We start from the raw sequence: 19,250 nt of genomic DNA, 5'->3' as shown, positions 1-19,250 counted from the left end.
AGGCTGCAGTGTGCTTGAAATAATTCAAGGAAACCTGAGGTCTTGTTTCTCCAACCGGCATTAAACTTTTCTTAGAATAGTGCCAAAGGCCACAGACAGATTCAGGGTGGGAGTGGGGATGTGAAAGTGGCAGGAAACCGGAAGCTCAAACTAGAGCTTTAACCGGTGCTCACCACCAATCATTTTTAATGAAATACTAGACATTGAGTCCCCATTGTGACGCCAGAGATCCCCGTTGTGACGCCAGTCAAAATAGCGATCTGAAAATGGCGGCGGGCCCGTCAACCCTCCCCCAACTGCACACACGCGGATAGCGGCCCGGCAAACCTCACTCCAACTGCGCAGGCGTAGCTGACTGGCCCGGCAAGTGGGAGCGCAGTGCCGCTCATGGTATAAAGTAAATTAAAGTTTATTAAGGGAAATACTTTGTAAAATCGAACAAAACTTGCTACTGCACACCCCAGGCGAATGGCAAGTGAGGTGGGCCTAAAATTGTTGCGCTATCGTGTACTGTTTTGGCTGTATTTCAGGAACATACATGCATACATACAAACAAATATATATAAATACAAGATGAGACGTAGTTATATATATATACTAGACCAAGTGGAACCCATTGGGCCAACGTAATATTCTCCCAACACAATATTCCACCACTCACCCATTCCCCCAAAGCAACCCGTTCCCCAAGACAATATACCACCACTCAACCATAGCCCCCAACTGCGCAGGCGCGGCTCATTTCCCCTTATCCTCCAACCCTCTCTCTCTCTCCCTCCCCTCCTCTTCACCCTCCCTCTCTTCTCCCCCCTCCCCTCCACCACTCTCTCACCTCTCCTTTCCCCAACCCTGTCACTCCCTCCCTCCATAACCCCTCTCCCTTCCCTACCCCCCTCCTCTCCCTTTATCACCCTGCTCCCCCACTCCTCACCTCTCCCCTATCCTACTCCCCCAGTAAACACAATGATTAAATAACATTTCTACCCCACTCCCTCCCTCTCCTTACAACAATGTAACAAATCTCTCACTGCACTGGGTGGAACACTGTTGACGAGCAGTTCATGTAAGTTAGATCCCATTGTGACATCATAAGTTGCTAACTGCCAGTGGAAGACTGGTGAGCGGCAGTTTATGTAAATAAGACCCCATTGTGACGTCATAGCTGCTAACTGCCACTGCAAGGTGAAAGATTTTTCTCCAAGTGGGACTTTGTAAAGTTAAAAATGTGAATAACTTGTAACTTATAACACCATTCTGAACGAAACTTGATAAAAACACCCCATGACAAATGTGAGGAAGGTGGTCCAAAAATTGTAGCGCTACCGAGTACCGTTTTGGCGTAGATCCGGGCATCCCTGAATCATAGACATATGAGTTTTAGTAATATAATATATAATGTATGTATAGATATGCACCGGGAACGGAACGATGGAATTCATAGCATGTACAGGGCCTCGTTGTAACGCTAGTCAAAATGGCGATCTGTAAATGGTGGCGGACCCGGCTACCCCCCCCCCCCCCCCCCACTGCGCACACGCGGATAGCGCGTCCGGCAACCCTCCCACAACTGCGCAGGCACGGCTGACGGGCCTGGGAAGTGGGAGTGCACTGCGCAGCTGCGACTGATGCATTCAAACATGCCGTCGACAGTAGAAAGTTAATTATGTGACGTTTAATTTTATATATATACCGTATTTCCCGGCAATGAAGATGCACCTGCGACGAAGACGCATCCCCATTTTGAGTTGCTAAATTTTGAAACGAGGCTGGCGGGACAGGATCAAGGGTTTGGTTTAGTCAGTAGAAGGGAAGATGTGAAACACCTTCAAGGAGGCAATGAGGACCAGGGAGCCTCCATCTTCGCCTGTCCCACAATGCACTGTGCGGTTCAGGTCTATGGGACGGGGACTTCCCGGCTCAGAGAGCTCACAGAATGGGGGGTGAGAGAGAGAGAGAGAGAGAGAGAGAGAGAGAGAGAGAGAGAGGGAAAGAGCGAGCTCGGGGTGGAGCAGCCAGCCTTCTGCCTAATAGAAACCCGCCAACCACCACCTCCACCAGTTGCGCCTGTGCCGAAGTACACCGTGGCAGGCGGGCCGGCAGATGGCGCTGAGGTGGCGGCTGATTCTGCTGCCTGATCCCAGCGGCCGCTCGCAGCCACTCGAGCTACTTCCCTCCTCGGCCACAATGCGGTGGCTCAGCGCTCGGAGCGCCGTGGCAGCAGTGAGTGAGTGAGTTGCTGGCATGATCCCCCACACCCTCCTTCTCAACGTTCCTGCCCTCCCCAGAACATTACCCCTGGCGGCCAAGCCAAGTTTACTACTTTGTGCAGCCCAGGCTGTGCTGACCCAGGCCAGACTCCCCACACGCTGTGAAAGAAACTCTCCCCCTCCCCCCAAGCAGCGCTGTCCTTTTACAGCCGCTTCCCATCAGCTGCCAGCAATGAGGGATAGACTTGGCTATCTTGATGTTGCTGTACTGAGGGATAGCCAAGTCTATCTTTCTTGGCTAACAACCTAACCTTCGGCCTCCAAGACGCAGGTACATTTTCGTGCCTTATTTTTGGGTCAAAAATAGTGTCTTAATTGCCGAGAAATACGATATACTATACCAAGTAGGACCCGTTGGGCCCCGTTCCCCCAACGCAATAATACAGCACTCACCCGTTCCCCCAACGTAACCCGTTCCCCCAATGCAATATTCCACCACTCACCCATAGCTCCCAGGGGAGGCCTGGTCCCCCAACGCAACCCGTTCCCCAACCTAAGATTCCACTACTCACCCGTTCCCCAAACGCAACCCATTCCCCTAATGCAATATTCCACCACTCACCCATAGCCCCCATCAGTGCAGGTCATCTCATTTTTTCACCCTCCCTCATTTTAAACTTTAATAAAAATGTAATTGTACTAAGATGTGATCTGGGTGCCACCGACAAGGCCACCTTTTCTTATCGAAATCTAATCATTAAACTTTACTGTGCTGGGTTAGGCTGGATTATTCTATCCTATTTGCTGTGAAGGACTGAGTGTTCTGGGATAGCAACATTGTAGCCGGTAGGGCATTGTGACGTCATAACTGGTAACTGCCCAACTGCCAGTGCAGATTTGAAGAAATCCTTCTCAAAGTGGGGTTTTGGAAACTTTTAAATATCAACTAGACCAAGTGCAGACCCGTTGGGTCTGCTCCCCCAATGGTGTGATTCCCCCAACCCAATATTCCACCATGCACCCGTCTCCTCCAATGGAACTGAAGCCGTTGCCAAATGTAAGTTTCCAGCACTCCCCTGCCTCCCTCAATTGCACCTCCCCTGCCTGCTGCAGCAGTGAAAAGTTCAGTGTTCCTGTCTTGCAACTTTGTTTCGAAGTGTGTTGGAAGCTGATAGGAAGGAGCAGCCGTCAACGAATCAAAAGGCAGGAAGGGATCCGTACTGCAGGCGGACGGATGGATTTGAGTTTTATATATTAATAGATAGATAGATGTGGGACCCATTGGGTCCCTGTATCCACAGGAGGCCTAGTGTCCCAATGCAACCTGTACCCCAACGCAATATTCCACCACTCGCCCGTTCTTCCAAAGCAAACCCGTTCCACCAACGCAATATTCCACCACTCACCCATAGCCCCAACTGCACAGGGGCTGCTAATTTTGCCTAATTCACCCTCCCATAATTTAAAAACTTCAGTGTACTGTGACATTAAGAAAAAATGCACTTGCACCTGCTAGAGCAGGGGTCGGCAACCTATGGCCCCCGGGCCGAATGTGGCCAGTAACCCAAAATCATCTGGCCCGCAGGCATATTTTCTTTTCCGTAATTATCCGGCCCACAGATTTCCATCATCTGCGGTACCTCCCAGGCCCGAGGCTGCGGGTCGCAAAGAGACCTGCGCTGGCGGCCACAATGGCGGAGTTGCTGAGTGCGGCCGAGCGCTGAGCTCTGGCTGTACCACATCCTTCGCAAAGTCGCCGGAACGGCCGCCCACCTTCTGTGTCTGGGCTTCACTGTCGGGATCAAAGATCAGCTCTATAATCTTTGGTCGGGATCGGGGTTGTCAATAGGCCGGGGACGAGTATGAGTGGCATCCTCAAAGGGGCGGGATCCATGTGTATATGTGATAGATGTGGCTCGCCATCCACTCACACACATGTGTCCTGGCCCCTGTGCAGAACAAGGTTGCCGACCCCTGTGCTAAAGCTAGCAGGACTCGGTGTACTTGGATAACAACAACGTTGCGAGCAGGGCTACAATCACATTGTGACGTCACAGCTGTAAGCACAGGGAAATTGGGCTTTTGTAAATCTAAAAGTGTCAATAATTTGTGAAATCCAATATCAATCTGAATGAAACTTGACACAAAACAACCACAGAACAATTGTGATTAAGGTGGTGCAAAATCATGTCATCGATTTAGCGCCATCGTGTACCGTTTTGGCATAGATCCAGGATCACATGGGCAAACACGCACAGATAGATGGATGGAAACAAACTAACAAGATAAGAGTTTAAGTTATTTTTACACACACACACACACACACACACACACACACACACACACACACACACACACACACACACACACACACACACACACACACACACACACACACACACACACACACAACTTAATTAGACCCACAACGGGAAAAATCAGAGTAAAGTTCTGCAAAAAGTAAACCACTACTATGTACCGTTTTGGCCAAAATACAATCACGCCATCAACACACACACGTATAGAAACAAGACGAGACTTTTAATAGTGCACTAGACCAAGTGTAGATCCGTTGGGTCTGTCCCCCCCCGCAACGCAGGGTGGGGGGGGGGGGGGGGGGGGGGGGGGGGGCGGCATGCGGCATGCGGTGTCACACACACTAATCACCCCCACACACGTACTAACCGCCCCCTCTATAACCCTATCTCCCCCCCCACTCCTCTCTCTCTATTCCCCTCTCTTCCCCACTCTCCCCCCGTCAGCTCCCCCATTACCCCCCCCTCTCTCTCCCTACCCCTTCCTCTCCCTCAATCTCGCCACTCTCCCTCCCCAGGATCTCCCTGCCCCCAGGGAGCCCGCCATGCAGGTCCAGAGCAGCAGCTGTCGGCCTCAGAGTCAGCCTCAGCTCCTAGGCCTCACATCCTCGGCGCGTCCGCTAGTCCACAGCAAAGATCCTATAGCAAGGATAGCCGCTCCGCTATAGGATCTTTGCTCACGGCCGCTCGCTCACAGCCGCAGGCCACCGGCTTGCTTCTGGATCCTCTCAGTCTCTACATTGGGGGAACGGTGATGGGGATGATTAGCTCCGGGGGGCTCTTGTCTCCGGGGTGAGCGCCAACGCTGCGTTCAGGGACCATCTCTTCCGTTGGCGCTCACCCCGGAGACAAGTGCCCCCCCCCCCAGAGCTAATCATCCCCACCACCCTTTCCCCCAATGTACGTTCGGCAACGCAATATTCCACCACTCACCCATAGCCCCCAACTGCACAGGCACTGCTCATTTCCCCTCATCCCCCAACAATCCTTTCCCCTCCTCTTCACCCTCCCTCTTTCCCCTCACCTCCTCCCCTCCTTCACCTCTCCCTCTTCCTTTCCCCTAACCTCAATCACTCACTCCATCACTCCATAATCCCTCTCTCCTCCCTACCCCCCGTTTCCCTAACGCAACCTGTTTCCACCACTCACCCGTTCCCCCAACAGTCAGCGCTTTCCGGAGTCAATGAATGGACTCAACGTTTGGGTCGGCGTCGGCGCTCCCTTGAGCCAATCAATCCTTCCCACGTGGGGGGGGGGGGCAAAAAAATCTCACTCTCTCCTCACACCCCTTGAAGCTGCTGATCCCATTGATCTGTGCCACCTCTCCCTCCCTCTCTTTTTCCCTACCCTCACTCACTGCCTCCCTCACCCCTCCCCTTTCGGACTTCCCCACTAAAGAAAATATTTAAATAACATTTCGTCTTCTTCCATTCCCCACTCCGTCAACTTTGTGTACTTGTGTACTGGCAGCAGAGATCATATTGTGATGTCATTGTCAGTTTTCTGGATCTTCACGGCAGCTTGTGTAAATGTGATTGTAGGACTTTGAGATGCCATTGTGACATCATCACTGGACACTGCCAGAATCGTCTCCCACTCACAGGCAGTTATTATTTTCAAAGTTGGTTCTTTTTAACCTTTGAATATCAATAACTTGTGAAATATAACATCAAATGTGAAGAAACCTGATATGAACGACCATGGGAGAAAGCCGAGTAGAGTTCTTAAAAAAAATTGCGCTATTTGTACCGTTTTAGCGTAGCTCCTGAGATCACAGACAAGTATAGATTGAACAGAACTGGATTTGCTACTTTGTTATTACGCTGGAGTTTACAGGAAAACTGAATGTTAAGTAATGGTAAATAAGCTACATAATTCGATATTAGGCATTTGATAGACATTTGCCGAATTACCTGTAATTGCTATTGTTATGATTTAGATGTAGAATAAATTTATCTGATAAATCTTTTAATCTTTTTCTAAATAACACCATTTAGAGAAACAAAAATTATTGATGTATGACATTTGGTGTGATACAGTTCCATTTTTCCGCATAGCTGGAGCAAACATCTAGGTAGACACAAAATGCTGGATTAACTCAGCAGGACAGGCAGCATTTCTGGAGAGAAGGAATGGGTGACGTTTCGGGTCGAGACCCTCCTTCCATTCCTTCTCTCCAGAGATGCTGCCTGTCGCACAGAGTTACGCCAGGATTTTGTGTCTACCTTTGATTTAAACCAGCATCTGCAGTTCTTTCCTACGTAAATATTTAGGTTATATTTGAAAACATTTGGTAATATTTGTGGACTACGTTTTAGAAAAAACTATAGTTTTAGTATTTGGATGTAGAAGTTCTGAATTTTAAATAAATCATTGTTTCAATTTCTTAGATTGCACCACCACCATCCTTGTGTGAGCCTTTGAAGGAGCTTTTCAGGCAGCAAGAAGCTGTGCGTGGCAAATTGCGTCTTCAGCACAGCATTGAAAGGGTAAATTATATTCTATTATATGCTGTATGTGTATAGGCCATCACTACCAATTTTGCATGCTGAAGAACAGAATTAACCCATTCCACAAACCATATTCTCTGTTTCTGAACTGCTCAGTTCATCATATTGCCTTCTATATGTTTCTCAACGGTGGCGCAGTGATAGAGTTGCTGCTTTACAGCACTAGAGGCCGGGTTCTATCCTGACCATGGGTGCTGTCTGTACATAGTTTATAGGTTCTTTCCTTGACTTGTGTGGGTTTTCTCCGGGTGTTCCAGTTTATTCTCACACTCCAAAGATGTACCGGTTTGTAGGTTAATTTGGTAAGATTGCAAAATTGTCCCTAGTGTGTGGAGGATGGTGTTAATGTTAATGTGTCATTGGTCAGCACGGACTCAGTGGGCCAGAGGGCCTGTTTCTGTGCTGTATCTCAAAACTAAACTTAATCCAACTTACTTCTTTTCCTCCCGCAACTTGCCATTCGAACCTACTCCCCATCCTAGTTAAATTAGTGTGTTCCCAAAAATTTTGTGGGCTCAAAGAGGTGCAAGGATTGGACCGGATTCGTTCCTATTTTAGCTACATATTTAGAAGTTACTTCATACCTGAAAACAGAATTTGTATAGCAAGTGGATAAATGCTGCATGCTTAACCTTGAAAGAAGGAAGAGTTGTATGGGTTCTATTGCATTGCTTCTTCAGTGTTATGGGGAATTGGTCCTTTAAGTTCTTTTTATTACTCTTCACACTCGCCTTGGTTCATTTGGAAAAAACGTTCTCCTCTTCTGAAGGTTGTGCTTTGAAGCTCTATTCTGGAACAAAGAGCACACAATTTAATATGTTGCTGAGCTTTCTGCAAATGAGAGATTAAATTTAAAAACTAGTACGTAATCCAGAAGTTCTAACCTACAGTGCCCCCAATAATGTTTGGGACAAAGACCCATCATTTATTTATTTGCCTCTACACAATTTGAGATTTGTAATAGAAAAAAATCACATATGGTTAAAGTGCACATTGTCAGATTTAATTAAAAGGTATTTTTATACATTTTGGTTTCACCATGTGGAAATTACAGCTGTGTTTATATATAGTCCCCCCATTTCAGGGCACCATAATGTTTGGAACACATGGCTTCACAGGTGTTTGTAATTGCTCAGGTGTGTTTAAATGCCTCCTTAATGCAGGTATAAATAGAGCTCTCTTAGTCTTTCCTCTAGTCTTTCCATTATCTATGGAAACTTTTATTGCTGTTTATCAACATGAGGACCAAAATTGTGCCAATTAAAATGAAAGAAGCCATTGTGAGATTGAGAAACAAGATTACAACTGTTAGAGACATCAGCCAAACCTTAGGCTTACCAAAATCAACTGTTTGGAACATAATTTAGAAGAAAGAGAGCACTGGTGAGCTTACTAATCACAAAGGGACTGGCAGGCCAATGAATACCTCCACAGCTGATGACAGAAGAATTCTCTCTATAATAAAGATAAATCCCCAAACACCTGTCCGACAGATCAGAAACACTCTTCATGAGTCTGGTGTGGATTTGTCAATGGCCACTGTCCGCAGAAGACTTCATGAACAGAAATACAGAGATAATACTGCAAGATGCAAACCATTGGTTAGCTGCAAAAATAGGATGGCCAGGTTAGTTTGCCAAGTAGTGCGTAAAAGAGCAACCAAAGCTCTGGAAAAAGGTCATGGACAGATGAGACGGAGATTAACTTATATCAGAGTGATGGCAAGAGCAAAGTATGGAGGAGAGAAGGAACTGCCCAAAATCCAAAGCATGGGACGGGCCCACCTCATCTGTGAAACACGGTGGTGGGGGTGTTATGGCCTGGACATGTATGGCTGCCAAAGGTACTGGCTCACTTATCTTCATTGATGATACAACTGCTGATGGTGGTAGCATAATTAATTCTGAAGTGTATAGATGCATCCTATCTGCTCGAGTTCAAATGTCTCAAAACTAATTGGCCTACAGTTCATTCTACAGCAAGACAATGATCCCAACCATACTATTAAAGCAACAAAGGTGTTTTTCAAAGCTAAAAAATTGTCAATTCTTGAGTGGCCGTCAATCACCCGATCTGAACCCAATTGAGCATGCCTTTTATATGCTGAAGAGAAAACTGAAGGGGACTAGCTCCCAAAACAAGCATAAGTTAAAGATGGCTGCAATACAGGCCTGGCAGAGCATCACCAGAGAAGACACCCAGCAACTGGTGATGTCCATGAATCGCAGACTTCAAACAGTCATTGCATGCACAGGATATGCACCAAAATACTAAACATGACTACTTTCATTTACATGACATTGTTGTGTCCCAAACATTATGGTGCCCCAAAATGGGGGGGGACTATGTATAAACACTGCTCTAATATCTACATGGCAACACCAAAATGTACAAAAATGGCCTTTAATAAAATCTAACAATGTGCACTTTAACCACGTGAGATTTTTTTTCTATCACAAATCTCAAATTGTGGAGTACAGAGGCAAATAAATAAACGATGGGTCTTTGTCCAAAACATTATGGAGAGCATGGTATGTGCAATTGCACCACCAAAATGGTGTATCTGAAATGTAAAATTCTCTGTTGTTCTGAGATCAGCAGAGAAGATTATTGGCTGCAACCTTCCCTCCATTGATGAACTGTACACTGCAAGGGCCAGGAAGTGAGCGGGCAAGATCATCTCTGACCCCTCTCATCCTGGCCACAAACTCTTTGAATCACTTCCCTCTGGAAGGCGACTCCAGATTGTCAAAGCTGCAACAGCCATACATAAAAACAGTTTTTATCCACGAGTAGTTGCTCTACTCAACAGTCAAAAATCTGTAGCCTCCCTTTGATCTGGTATTTTGTTGGTTCACATGCTTGATCAATGGTGTTTTATCTTTAATGTCTTATTATTATTATTATTATTATTAATGTTTAGTGTTTTCTGTCACTGTATGTCATGTTGTTACTTGTGATTGGAGCACCAAGGCAAATTCCTTGATTGGGAATACTTGGCCAATAAACTTGCTTACTTACCTGCTTACTTACTTACTTGTTTGTGCACTATCGCTACCAATTTTGCATGTTCAAGTACAGAAGAAATTATATAATTTTACGTGTGTTCTTTTTGCGTTCCTGCTATTTTTCATTGTCAATGTTATTTTTTTGTTTACAATTCATTCATTTGGCCTCTTTCCACAACCTACCAACAATGCATTTTATTAAATGTAAAATATCTGTTTATTCAGGTGAGAGGTTTTTTTAATATTCTGTTCAGATACCAGCATCAAAAGCTGAGGTCCAGATAAAAGATAAAATGCAAAATTATGATTCCATGTTTCCTGCTATCTGTGTGCCTCAGTACACATTTACTCACCGTGCTAGGGGCTTCAACGAATGACTTTCCCCTTGGACAGCCAGCACACTACATGTGTGATGCATTTACCATTGCAGGGAAGTTGAACGTGTTCTTCCGTTTAATGATTTGTTTTAACGACTTTAATTGAAGGCGTTGAGATCTACAAATCAGTATCTATAAAAATAAATTAGTCCCAGGGATTAAATAAGGATTTTCGGTTACATTTGTTGTTAACTGTATTAATTAATTTTTCTTCATTTTTCTAATTTTTGCAGCTAGAATCTTTAGGTTAGCTATTACCAGATTATTTGATAAATTGTTGTGTTAAAGAGTTTGAGGTAAAAAATATTTTCCTTCATTATCAGGAAAAGCTAATAGTTTCATGTGAACAAGAAATTCTACGAGTGCATTGTCGAGCAGCAAGAACAATAGCAAACCAAGCTGTGCCATTCAGTGCTTGCACAATGTTGCTTGATTCTGAGGTGTACAACATGCCATCAGAAAATCAGGTCAGTGAACAAAATACAGACTATTACTCTTTAAAATTTATCTTTTGTGACATTCTACTTATTGAAATTTCACTTTATAAATTGATATGTCTTCTCACTTGAGTGCAGCATTTTGCATTATGAGCAACAACTGAAATAATGATACTTTTGATCTTAATCAGTGTACTTTTGATCTTAATGGTTTATTTCTACTGGAACAATTGGCAGTTTAAATCATTAGGTATAACTGAATATTGAGGTACAAGGATCTCAGTCTGAAGGGTCTCGACACGAAACATCACCAATCCATCTTCTCCAGAGATGCTGCCTGACCCGCTGAGTTACACCAGCACTTTGTATCTTTAACAGAGCATTGTCTATTGCATTTTTTATCATTAATTTATGAACTAAATATTCTCTGGCTTCTGTAATTTTTCTGGCGCTTTCATCTAGGGGGATGAAAATAAGACATCAGTGAGGGATCGATTTAATGCCCGACAGTTTATTTCATGGCTACAGGATGTTGATGATAAATATGACCGAATGAAGGTAACTATTTTTGTGCTGCATAATATACCATGATTTTTGGAAATAAGTACTAAAACATTACAAAATTAGTTGGACCATATGATTTCAAATACTGATTTCTACAAATGTACCTTTGGTATTTTCTACCTTTATAATGTAAAACCGTCAGTAAAATCTGCGAAAACAATTTATGCAAAAATGAACCCGTTCTATGCTTTTTAAGTCCGCAAATCTACAGCTGGTCCTGTGAACATTTAACATTTTAAGCACACTACGATTTGACGTGGGGCTTTAGCTTGTTGAACAAAGAAAATTGATTTGATTAAGATTTGTGCTCAATGACCATCAGAATAAGGTATGGTGCACAATGCTGGCATTCAATTGCAAATGTTTCATTTATTTATTAGGCTCTGAATTTTAAGGTTGCTAATATAGCATTAATTGCTAAATGAAAAATTGAATTTATGCAACATATAATGTAACTTTCTACTCCCTTCAATGAGTAAATCTCATGTTATTTACACTAGTAGGTTTCTCTGACTTTAGATATTCTTAATACACCAGTCGATTAGATGGTACAGAATAATTATTTTGGAATTAAGAATTCTAAACTCAATTCTAACGTCTGCACAAAAGCTAGGATGATTGGAGAAATTAAATGCATACCTGTTTAAATTAACACAATAAAGAAAATTAAGTGGTGTTAAATCATATAAATAAAGAATGGTTAATTGGTGATAATCCTTTTTAAATATTCAGCATTCTATGAGTGATGGGGGTTATTTGTTTATTATCTCAGATTCTTTATTACAACCTTTAATCTGGCCCACCGTAATCACCTAGTCCGATCTTGATAAATTCATCAAATCAACTGAACAAATGAAAATTTGATTCACATGCATTGGTTATTTTATGTCCTGATGTACTAACTCAGTTCCACAACTGTGCTGCAACCAATCCCTGCATCAGTGGGTCATAAGCTCGCTCTTGAAAGCTAGTGACTACTAAACAAAATACTTTTAAATAAAGGACATTGATATGAGAAATATATTTGCATTAGTGAAGGCAACCATACATATTATACAGAATTTGTGATTGACGTCCCAAAATGAGGGTAAATATTGAAAAAACTTTTTTTTCCAGCATTGATTTTGGGAAGAGTTGTATTTTTAAAGGTGTTCAATTTATAAAGAACATGGAGGACAGCATTGCTATGGCATTATTAATTTGGAAGGGGGCAAGTTTGATCCTCGCTTCACTCACATTTCCAGAATGAACTGGGAAGCATACAGAATGAAGTTTGGTATTTTTCTGAAAGATGAAAGGAGGAATACAAAAGCATTGCAAGTGAAATGTTGATGGTATGTTTCCTTGCAGATGACCCAAAAGATCATTCTGATTGTTTGGGGAACCCGTTGGGGAAACCTCCCATGTTTACAGAGCAAACATGTGAAATTCAACTGGACAAAAATATGTTGAAAGCAAGCTAATAAAATACTTCCTTGGAGGTTGAAAGTCCACCACAAAATAACTTACCAGGAAAATAATGCAGTTATGATTGAACGATTAATTCAAATCCAATTTACTATAGCCGAGATTCTATTTTGTAATAATGAGAAGATGGCATGAACTTCCTTTTGCTGAAAAATATTTAGTTACTAATACTTTGAATATTTTTTTCCTTGACAGACCTGTTTGTTAATGCGGCAGCAGCATGAAGCAGCTGCATTAAATGCAGTACAACGAATGGAATGGCAGCTAAAAGTACAGGAGCTTGACCCAGCTGGACACAAGTCCCTGTGTGTCACTGAGGTCCCTTCCTTCTATGTGCCAATGGTTGATGTGAATGATGACTTTGTGCTTCTGCCAGCATGACGGTGATAGCATGTGGTTGATAACCGTTTGTGGCACAAGTGGGATACTTCCCAAAGGAACATTAGTTTAAGGTTTTTTTTCTTTAAAATCCTTAAGTGCTGCTTGCTAATGATTCCCTGTTTCATGAGGAGGAAGCATCATTGAAACTATAATTGCACTTTTCACAGATTTTAGATATCACTTCTGCAGGGAAGAAGGATGTCATGACAGGTCAGTGGTTCAGATATAATGAAACTTAAGCAATTGCAGCCTGCACACCAACTGCAGGCCAAAGGTTGTATGCCCGCATTGAAGTGCAGAACAGTAGGACTCAGCATAACTGGTAACTGCCATCACAATGCCCTTGATCATGTTTTGTTTTTTTTTGCGATAGGAAGGCAATGACAATTTAGTGATGTATGTTGGCATTAACAATAATTTTAGCTTCACTTTAAAGATTTGTTGGAAAATGAGTAACAGTATTGCATATATCTGTTTATTAACAGACAAGTTGAATTGGGTGATCAAATGTGTATTGTGTGGTCAAACTTCATTGATCAGGGTTATCCGGTCACAAGTTGAACTTTCAAGTACATTCTGAATTATTATAAGACAAACTGGTAAGATTTTAGAGCTTGAAGTCGTTTTATTTTAGGAAAAAATAATATCCAGCCTATTATACCCATATGGCTTTTACATGAACTGTGAACACAACAGTGATCATGAGACTCAGACTCTACTGCAATATGTTACTGTTGCAAATGTGTAACTCAAGACAAACCCTGTTGAAGCAGTTTTATTTTGGTAGGGCCACTGAGTGTGTTTTTCTTTTCTCTTTCCCCACCCATCCCTTTATTTTTTTGGGGCATTCATTGCTTCTCAAGTAGAGAGCACCACTTGACACTACAGAGCCAATACTAAATGTTTTTTTTAAGGAATCCCTTAAATTCTGTACAGTTTTTTATACACATTAACCAGTGTACTGTGATGGCAATGGCTGCCTTTAGATAATTTATGTTGCCACTCATTACTGCACAGTTGTAAATAAGTACTCGTACTGTAATATCATTCTTCAGAGCTAAATGTAAAAAAATCCTCAAATGTACAGTTTTTTTTTTAGATGGCACTTTCATTTCAATTTGGGAAATGGGCCAAATAATTTGAAATGCTCATTGTTTTATTGCTTAACCTTGGAAAGTCACATTTTCGCAGTGGAATCGAGTTTTGTTATGGCTGCAGAAAAATGTATTCAGTTACTTAAAATTTTATACCTATTTGCTAGTGTGGAGTAGCTCCTTCAACTTTTTATTATTCAACTGTGTAGTTTATTTGCTAAATCTTTTCATGTTTACATAAAGGTAAAACTACTGCACAGTAAATTTAAAAGGAAGCACTGATTCTGATTCAGTATACAAATTACTTTGAGGACAAATGCCATGTTAGTTTACTTGTGAAAAGTAGGCATTGGGCAATTGTAATGCCACTTCTGCCTTTTGAGACATGTGGAATATTTGGTTTGTATTCATACCCAATAGTAAAGTTGTCACTATTTAAGCCATTTACACTTTTGTTTATTGCTATTTACAGAATAAAAATTGAGAAATCAGAATACCAGTCCTAGTTAAAATGCTCTCGAAAACAATGGCAAATAGTCTTTTTTTCCCTTGCAAATTTTATTGACACAAAACTGTATCATCAAGAAGCATGATTTAAAAAAAGAATTAGAACAAGTGTGCAGTTATTTTGGTAAATTACTATAAGCATTCTTCAAATACATATCTCTATTTACTGATGTCAACAGGAATTCAAACATTAAAGTGGGGCACAATTTTAAACAGCAAAATAAAATTCTTCAGATTTTTGGCTTTCATTGGGTACACACTCATCTTCTGACTCGGGTTAAATGACTTGTTCCCATCCAAATCTAAAAGAAATCTTGCATTCTTCACACCTGTGAATTCTTAATTGGAATTATACAGCCAGATCGTAAATCTTAATCTTACAAACAGGTAAAAGGCAAGTTTAGGATGAAAATAAAAAAGCACTTTGATACAAAAAGCGATCAATAGCTGGAGTGTTTTAATGGTTAAAACAGTAGAGGCAAATTCCATAGATGCTGGTCAGTGAAGAATATGTTTCTATGAAGCACAAGCTAGGTTGGACCCTGTCATCTATAGTCACGTAATCATTAAATATCTAAATATAAGATTTCACAGAATACTGTGTTGTATAAAATCACCAGGCCTACGTCTCAAATTCTGACCCCACTGAATCCACAATTGAGTGGGCTCTCTTTTGCAATTAAACTAAATATTTACGATGGAAATTAAAATGTGTATCTAATAAGAAGTTTGAAGAACAGCGTAATGTTCACTCATAATTACTCGACAACTGTATAAAATAGCAAAGCAACTATCAGATATATGTTGCCCTCCATTAAGATCACCACTGCTGCTACTGCACTGTTATACAATAGCTATAGGCTGTTTTATTACAGTTGCATTTTAATTATCGTAATTGTTTTTAAATAGGTGGGCTAACATTATAATCAGTGGGTTCATGACTATTTTTGAACTGTTGCAAAAGTGTACCAAGACACCAATTATCCTTCACATATTTAAATTGCATTTATTCTTTTAAAAATCTGTTTGATATTTTGCAGATTTCAAGACTGGCCAATTATTTCAGTTTATTCAAAGTGAAGAGTAGTACATTGAAACATTATCTATGGCGTTTTGTTAATGTTTTAAGTCATAGCAGTTTAATCATTCAGTTTTGTAGAAGACAGAATCCTCAAAGGTGCTCACATTATGGTAACTTAATAGGGATCTGGTTATTTCTATCAAAAGATCCTTTAATGGAAAGCTGCATTGAGCGCTGTGCACATTGGCTTTTTGGTATTGCGGTATTGTAAATTCCAACCTTTTTAGGTTTAGCAAGGGCATTATTTTATTTCTTACTATGAAAATAGTACAATTATGTGTTTTGAACTACCTGATTACTATGATGGCTCATTGGTAAGTTTTCAGAAACCAACGTATGCAGAATGTCCTTCAGTTGGTGCCTGGAAATTGTTGACATTTTATCTGGGTAATTATTGTTGAATAGAAAAATGAATATAAAAGTTCAGCAAAAAAATCTGATTGTTTACACTAACTTCAGAGTCCGGTTCCTGTTCTGTACTGTATTTTGATTAGTTGTACTATTTTTGGAAAGTAAATGTATTGTAAATCAGGCACATGTTTTCTTTGTAATGTTAGCAGTTGAACTGCGTGCATTGTATACCATTTTTGTCAACTGGATCTTTGAAGGTAGGGCTCAAACAGTGGAGATATTATATCCATATTTAAATACTAACAAACAGATGAATGATACTCAATAGACTGATGATTTATTAAAATATCTTTTATAGCCATGAGATGCAGTGCAACTAAACTGAGGGTTGCAGGACTTCAGTAAATATTGGTCTGATTGTGACATTTCCATAATTTGAGATATTCCCATACCAGTCCCAGAAAAATGCACCTGATGAATGATTCCAGATTGTGGTCAATTCCGCAGTGTTTAATTTAGCAGTGTTTAGATTTATGTATGCTTCACTACTTGCCTTTTTTCCAATAAGCTTTCCCTTTTGTGTGTGTAAAAGTGTGTGTAAAAGATTTAATAGCTCATAGTGCCTAAAATTTAGCACTTTTGCATCATGCCATTACAAATCACCCTTTAAAAAAACAACACTATTTTATTGCTTGCTTTCAAACTGACAGAATTTGCAGGAATCTGGCAAATTAATTCACATAACAGCCACTACTTATTGCAGAAACCTGAAATAGCTCCTTTAGTATTCCTTCCTGTTTCCCTATACAGTTGAACTTTCCAAAGAAGTGTGTGTGTGTGTGTGTGTGTGTGTGTGTGTGTGTGTGTGTGTGTGTGTGTGTGTGTGTGTGTGTGTGTGTGTGTGTGTGTGCGCGCGCGTGTGTGTGTGTGTGTGTGTGTGTGTGTGTGTGTGTGTGTGTGTGTGTGTGTGTGTGTGTGTGTGTGTGTGTGTGTGTGTGTGTGTGTGTGTGTGTGTGTGTGTGTGTGTGTGTGTGTGTGTGTCCCACCCACCCCCCGCCCTCCTTCCATCTCTTGAGTAACTGGTGTGCACTGTATTCCAAACAATTTGTGGCATTCTTAAATCTGAAGTCTTTTGTACCATTGATCTGTGAATATTGCATGCAGTGTCACAGTGCTTTTAGGGAATGTATAATGTCACTATCACAATAATATATTTAAGGTTGGGCACAGAATGAGAATGATGCAAGGTAACAAAGAATACAAAAAATTATGCTAATTATGAAAATTGTTTGAGCCCTACTATATCACTAAAATGATACCTGTTCATAAAGAATGGAAAATTGTTCCTTGCAGAGATGTGCAAAAAGCTTGTATTTCCTGTCATGGTCACTCAGTTTTAAACAATGGGTCTCTGTCACGGTACTGCCATTTTCCTATTACAAAAGGCAACATTCAAATGGATTTTACTGTTTTATCTTGATTCAAGAAAGGTAAAGTGAGAAATACCACTATCATATTTGACTAAGCTGAAGTATTACTTTCTTTATTCATTACCTTAATTTTCCCATAATTATTAGCTATTCCCCTTATAATACAGTATATAAGCTTAAGTAAAATTTCAAGTCACATTTATATCCTTGCCTATAGTTGCAAGATCACATTTAAAACAACGATTTTTGACATTTAAAGACAAAATAAACATGCATTCTCTTGCAGTAATTTATTGTGAATTGGTCAAATCCTAGCCGTTGCATTAACGTGGGTAATAGACTGAAGAATGGCATTAATTATTTTATGTTGCAGGAAGTTTGAAGTCAGTTTGGTATAAAATTAAAAAGCAAGGTGGGAAGATTTTTGGTTGTTTTAATGTTACCACTCTCTGTGGTATGTCATGATCGCTTCTGTGATTTACTGAATCATTACAGAAAGAAATAATAAATCTTCTGTGATATTACAAAACACTAATATTTTTGTCTGTATTTATATAAGCAAGCTTAAGTTTTGTAAATGTGTGGATTGCAGAGCCATATGTGTATGTATCCTTCAAAACCAGCAAATGTCACAAAGTTGTTAATATCACCTATAGACAATGGATAAACAGCTTTAGAAATATTTTAAAAAATGTAAAATTAGAATATTATATTCTTTACTTCGCCACTCAAAGTTAGGACCTCGTTCCAAGCTTAAAGAACACTACTAGAGTACTGTGAAATTTAAAAAAGCCCAGCACTGTGTCAATTACCCAGACTAATATTTTAAGGTGACCAACAATGATAGTCCAAAAATTTTGCACACCTCGAAGCAAAGGGCGATAAACCTTTTTTTTCCTTATTCTGACACCTGTGGTATATGGAGTGAAGTCTCAGATGTGTAAATATTCTTGCATCTATATGAGACCTTGTACATAACTGTAAATAATATTAAGTTCACACTCTCCTCTTTGTAATAGTAAACTGCGTAGAATGTTTTTTTTAAAAGGAAAGCAGTGGCAAACATGCCATCGGTGATGTAACGATGTAATTTTTTTGTACAATTTAGGTTACGTGTACATATTGTTTGGCAGTGCGCCGCTGCAGTACTGTCACTAGCTGTATGAGTTCTTGCAAAACAAATGTTATTTTCTACAGTTGCATGTACAGAGAGAAGAGAGATACTGTTGTCCCTCAAAAATTATGTTCGTAAATAAATGAAAATAAATCAGTGTTGTGACTATTTTCTTTTAATCTGCCTTTCCCATCTTTTTCACAACTTTTTTTTTTCTCCTTTGCCCTGTCCATTTTTAAAAAAGAATTAACTCAAAATACTTGAATGCCTAAGGGTTTCCAATCTGCAAGCTGCTTATTAGATTGATAAATCTTGAAACTGATACTTGGTAGACTGCTTAAATGCTTCAAGTGCAAACACAATATGCTGGAGGTACTTGGCAGGTCAGGCAGCTTCAAGGGGAAAGT

At 40.8% G+C, this 19,250-nt stretch overlaps 1 protein-coding gene across 1 annotated transcript in view; it reads left to right on the top strand.

Annotated features, from left to right (window-relative positions):
• The window catches only part of ankrd11 (ankyrin repeat domain 11), a 155,196-nt gene extending 136,196 nt beyond the window's left edge, over positions 1-19,000 (top strand). Inside the window, 4 exon segments of the mRNA XM_055649022.1 lie at positions 6,913-7,011; positions 10,741-10,884; positions 11,317-11,412; positions 13,081-19,000. Coding sequence (XP_055504997.1) covers positions 6,913-7,011; positions 10,741-10,884; positions 11,317-11,412; positions 13,081-13,266 — 525 coding nt within the window. The 3' untranslated portion in view covers positions 13,267-19,000.
• Positions 19,001-19,250: the final 250 nt, after the last annotated feature.

Source organism: Leucoraja erinacea, chromosome 17 (genome assembly GCF_028641065.1).
Source record: "Leucoraja erinacea ecotype New England chromosome 17, Leri_hhj_1, whole genome shotgun sequence".
Taxonomy (NCBI): Eukaryota; Metazoa; Chordata; class Chondrichthyes; order Rajiformes; family Rajidae; genus Leucoraja; species Leucoraja erinaceus.
Note: the sequence above shows the minus strand (reverse complement) of the source record. Positions and strands in the feature narration are given on the sequence as shown.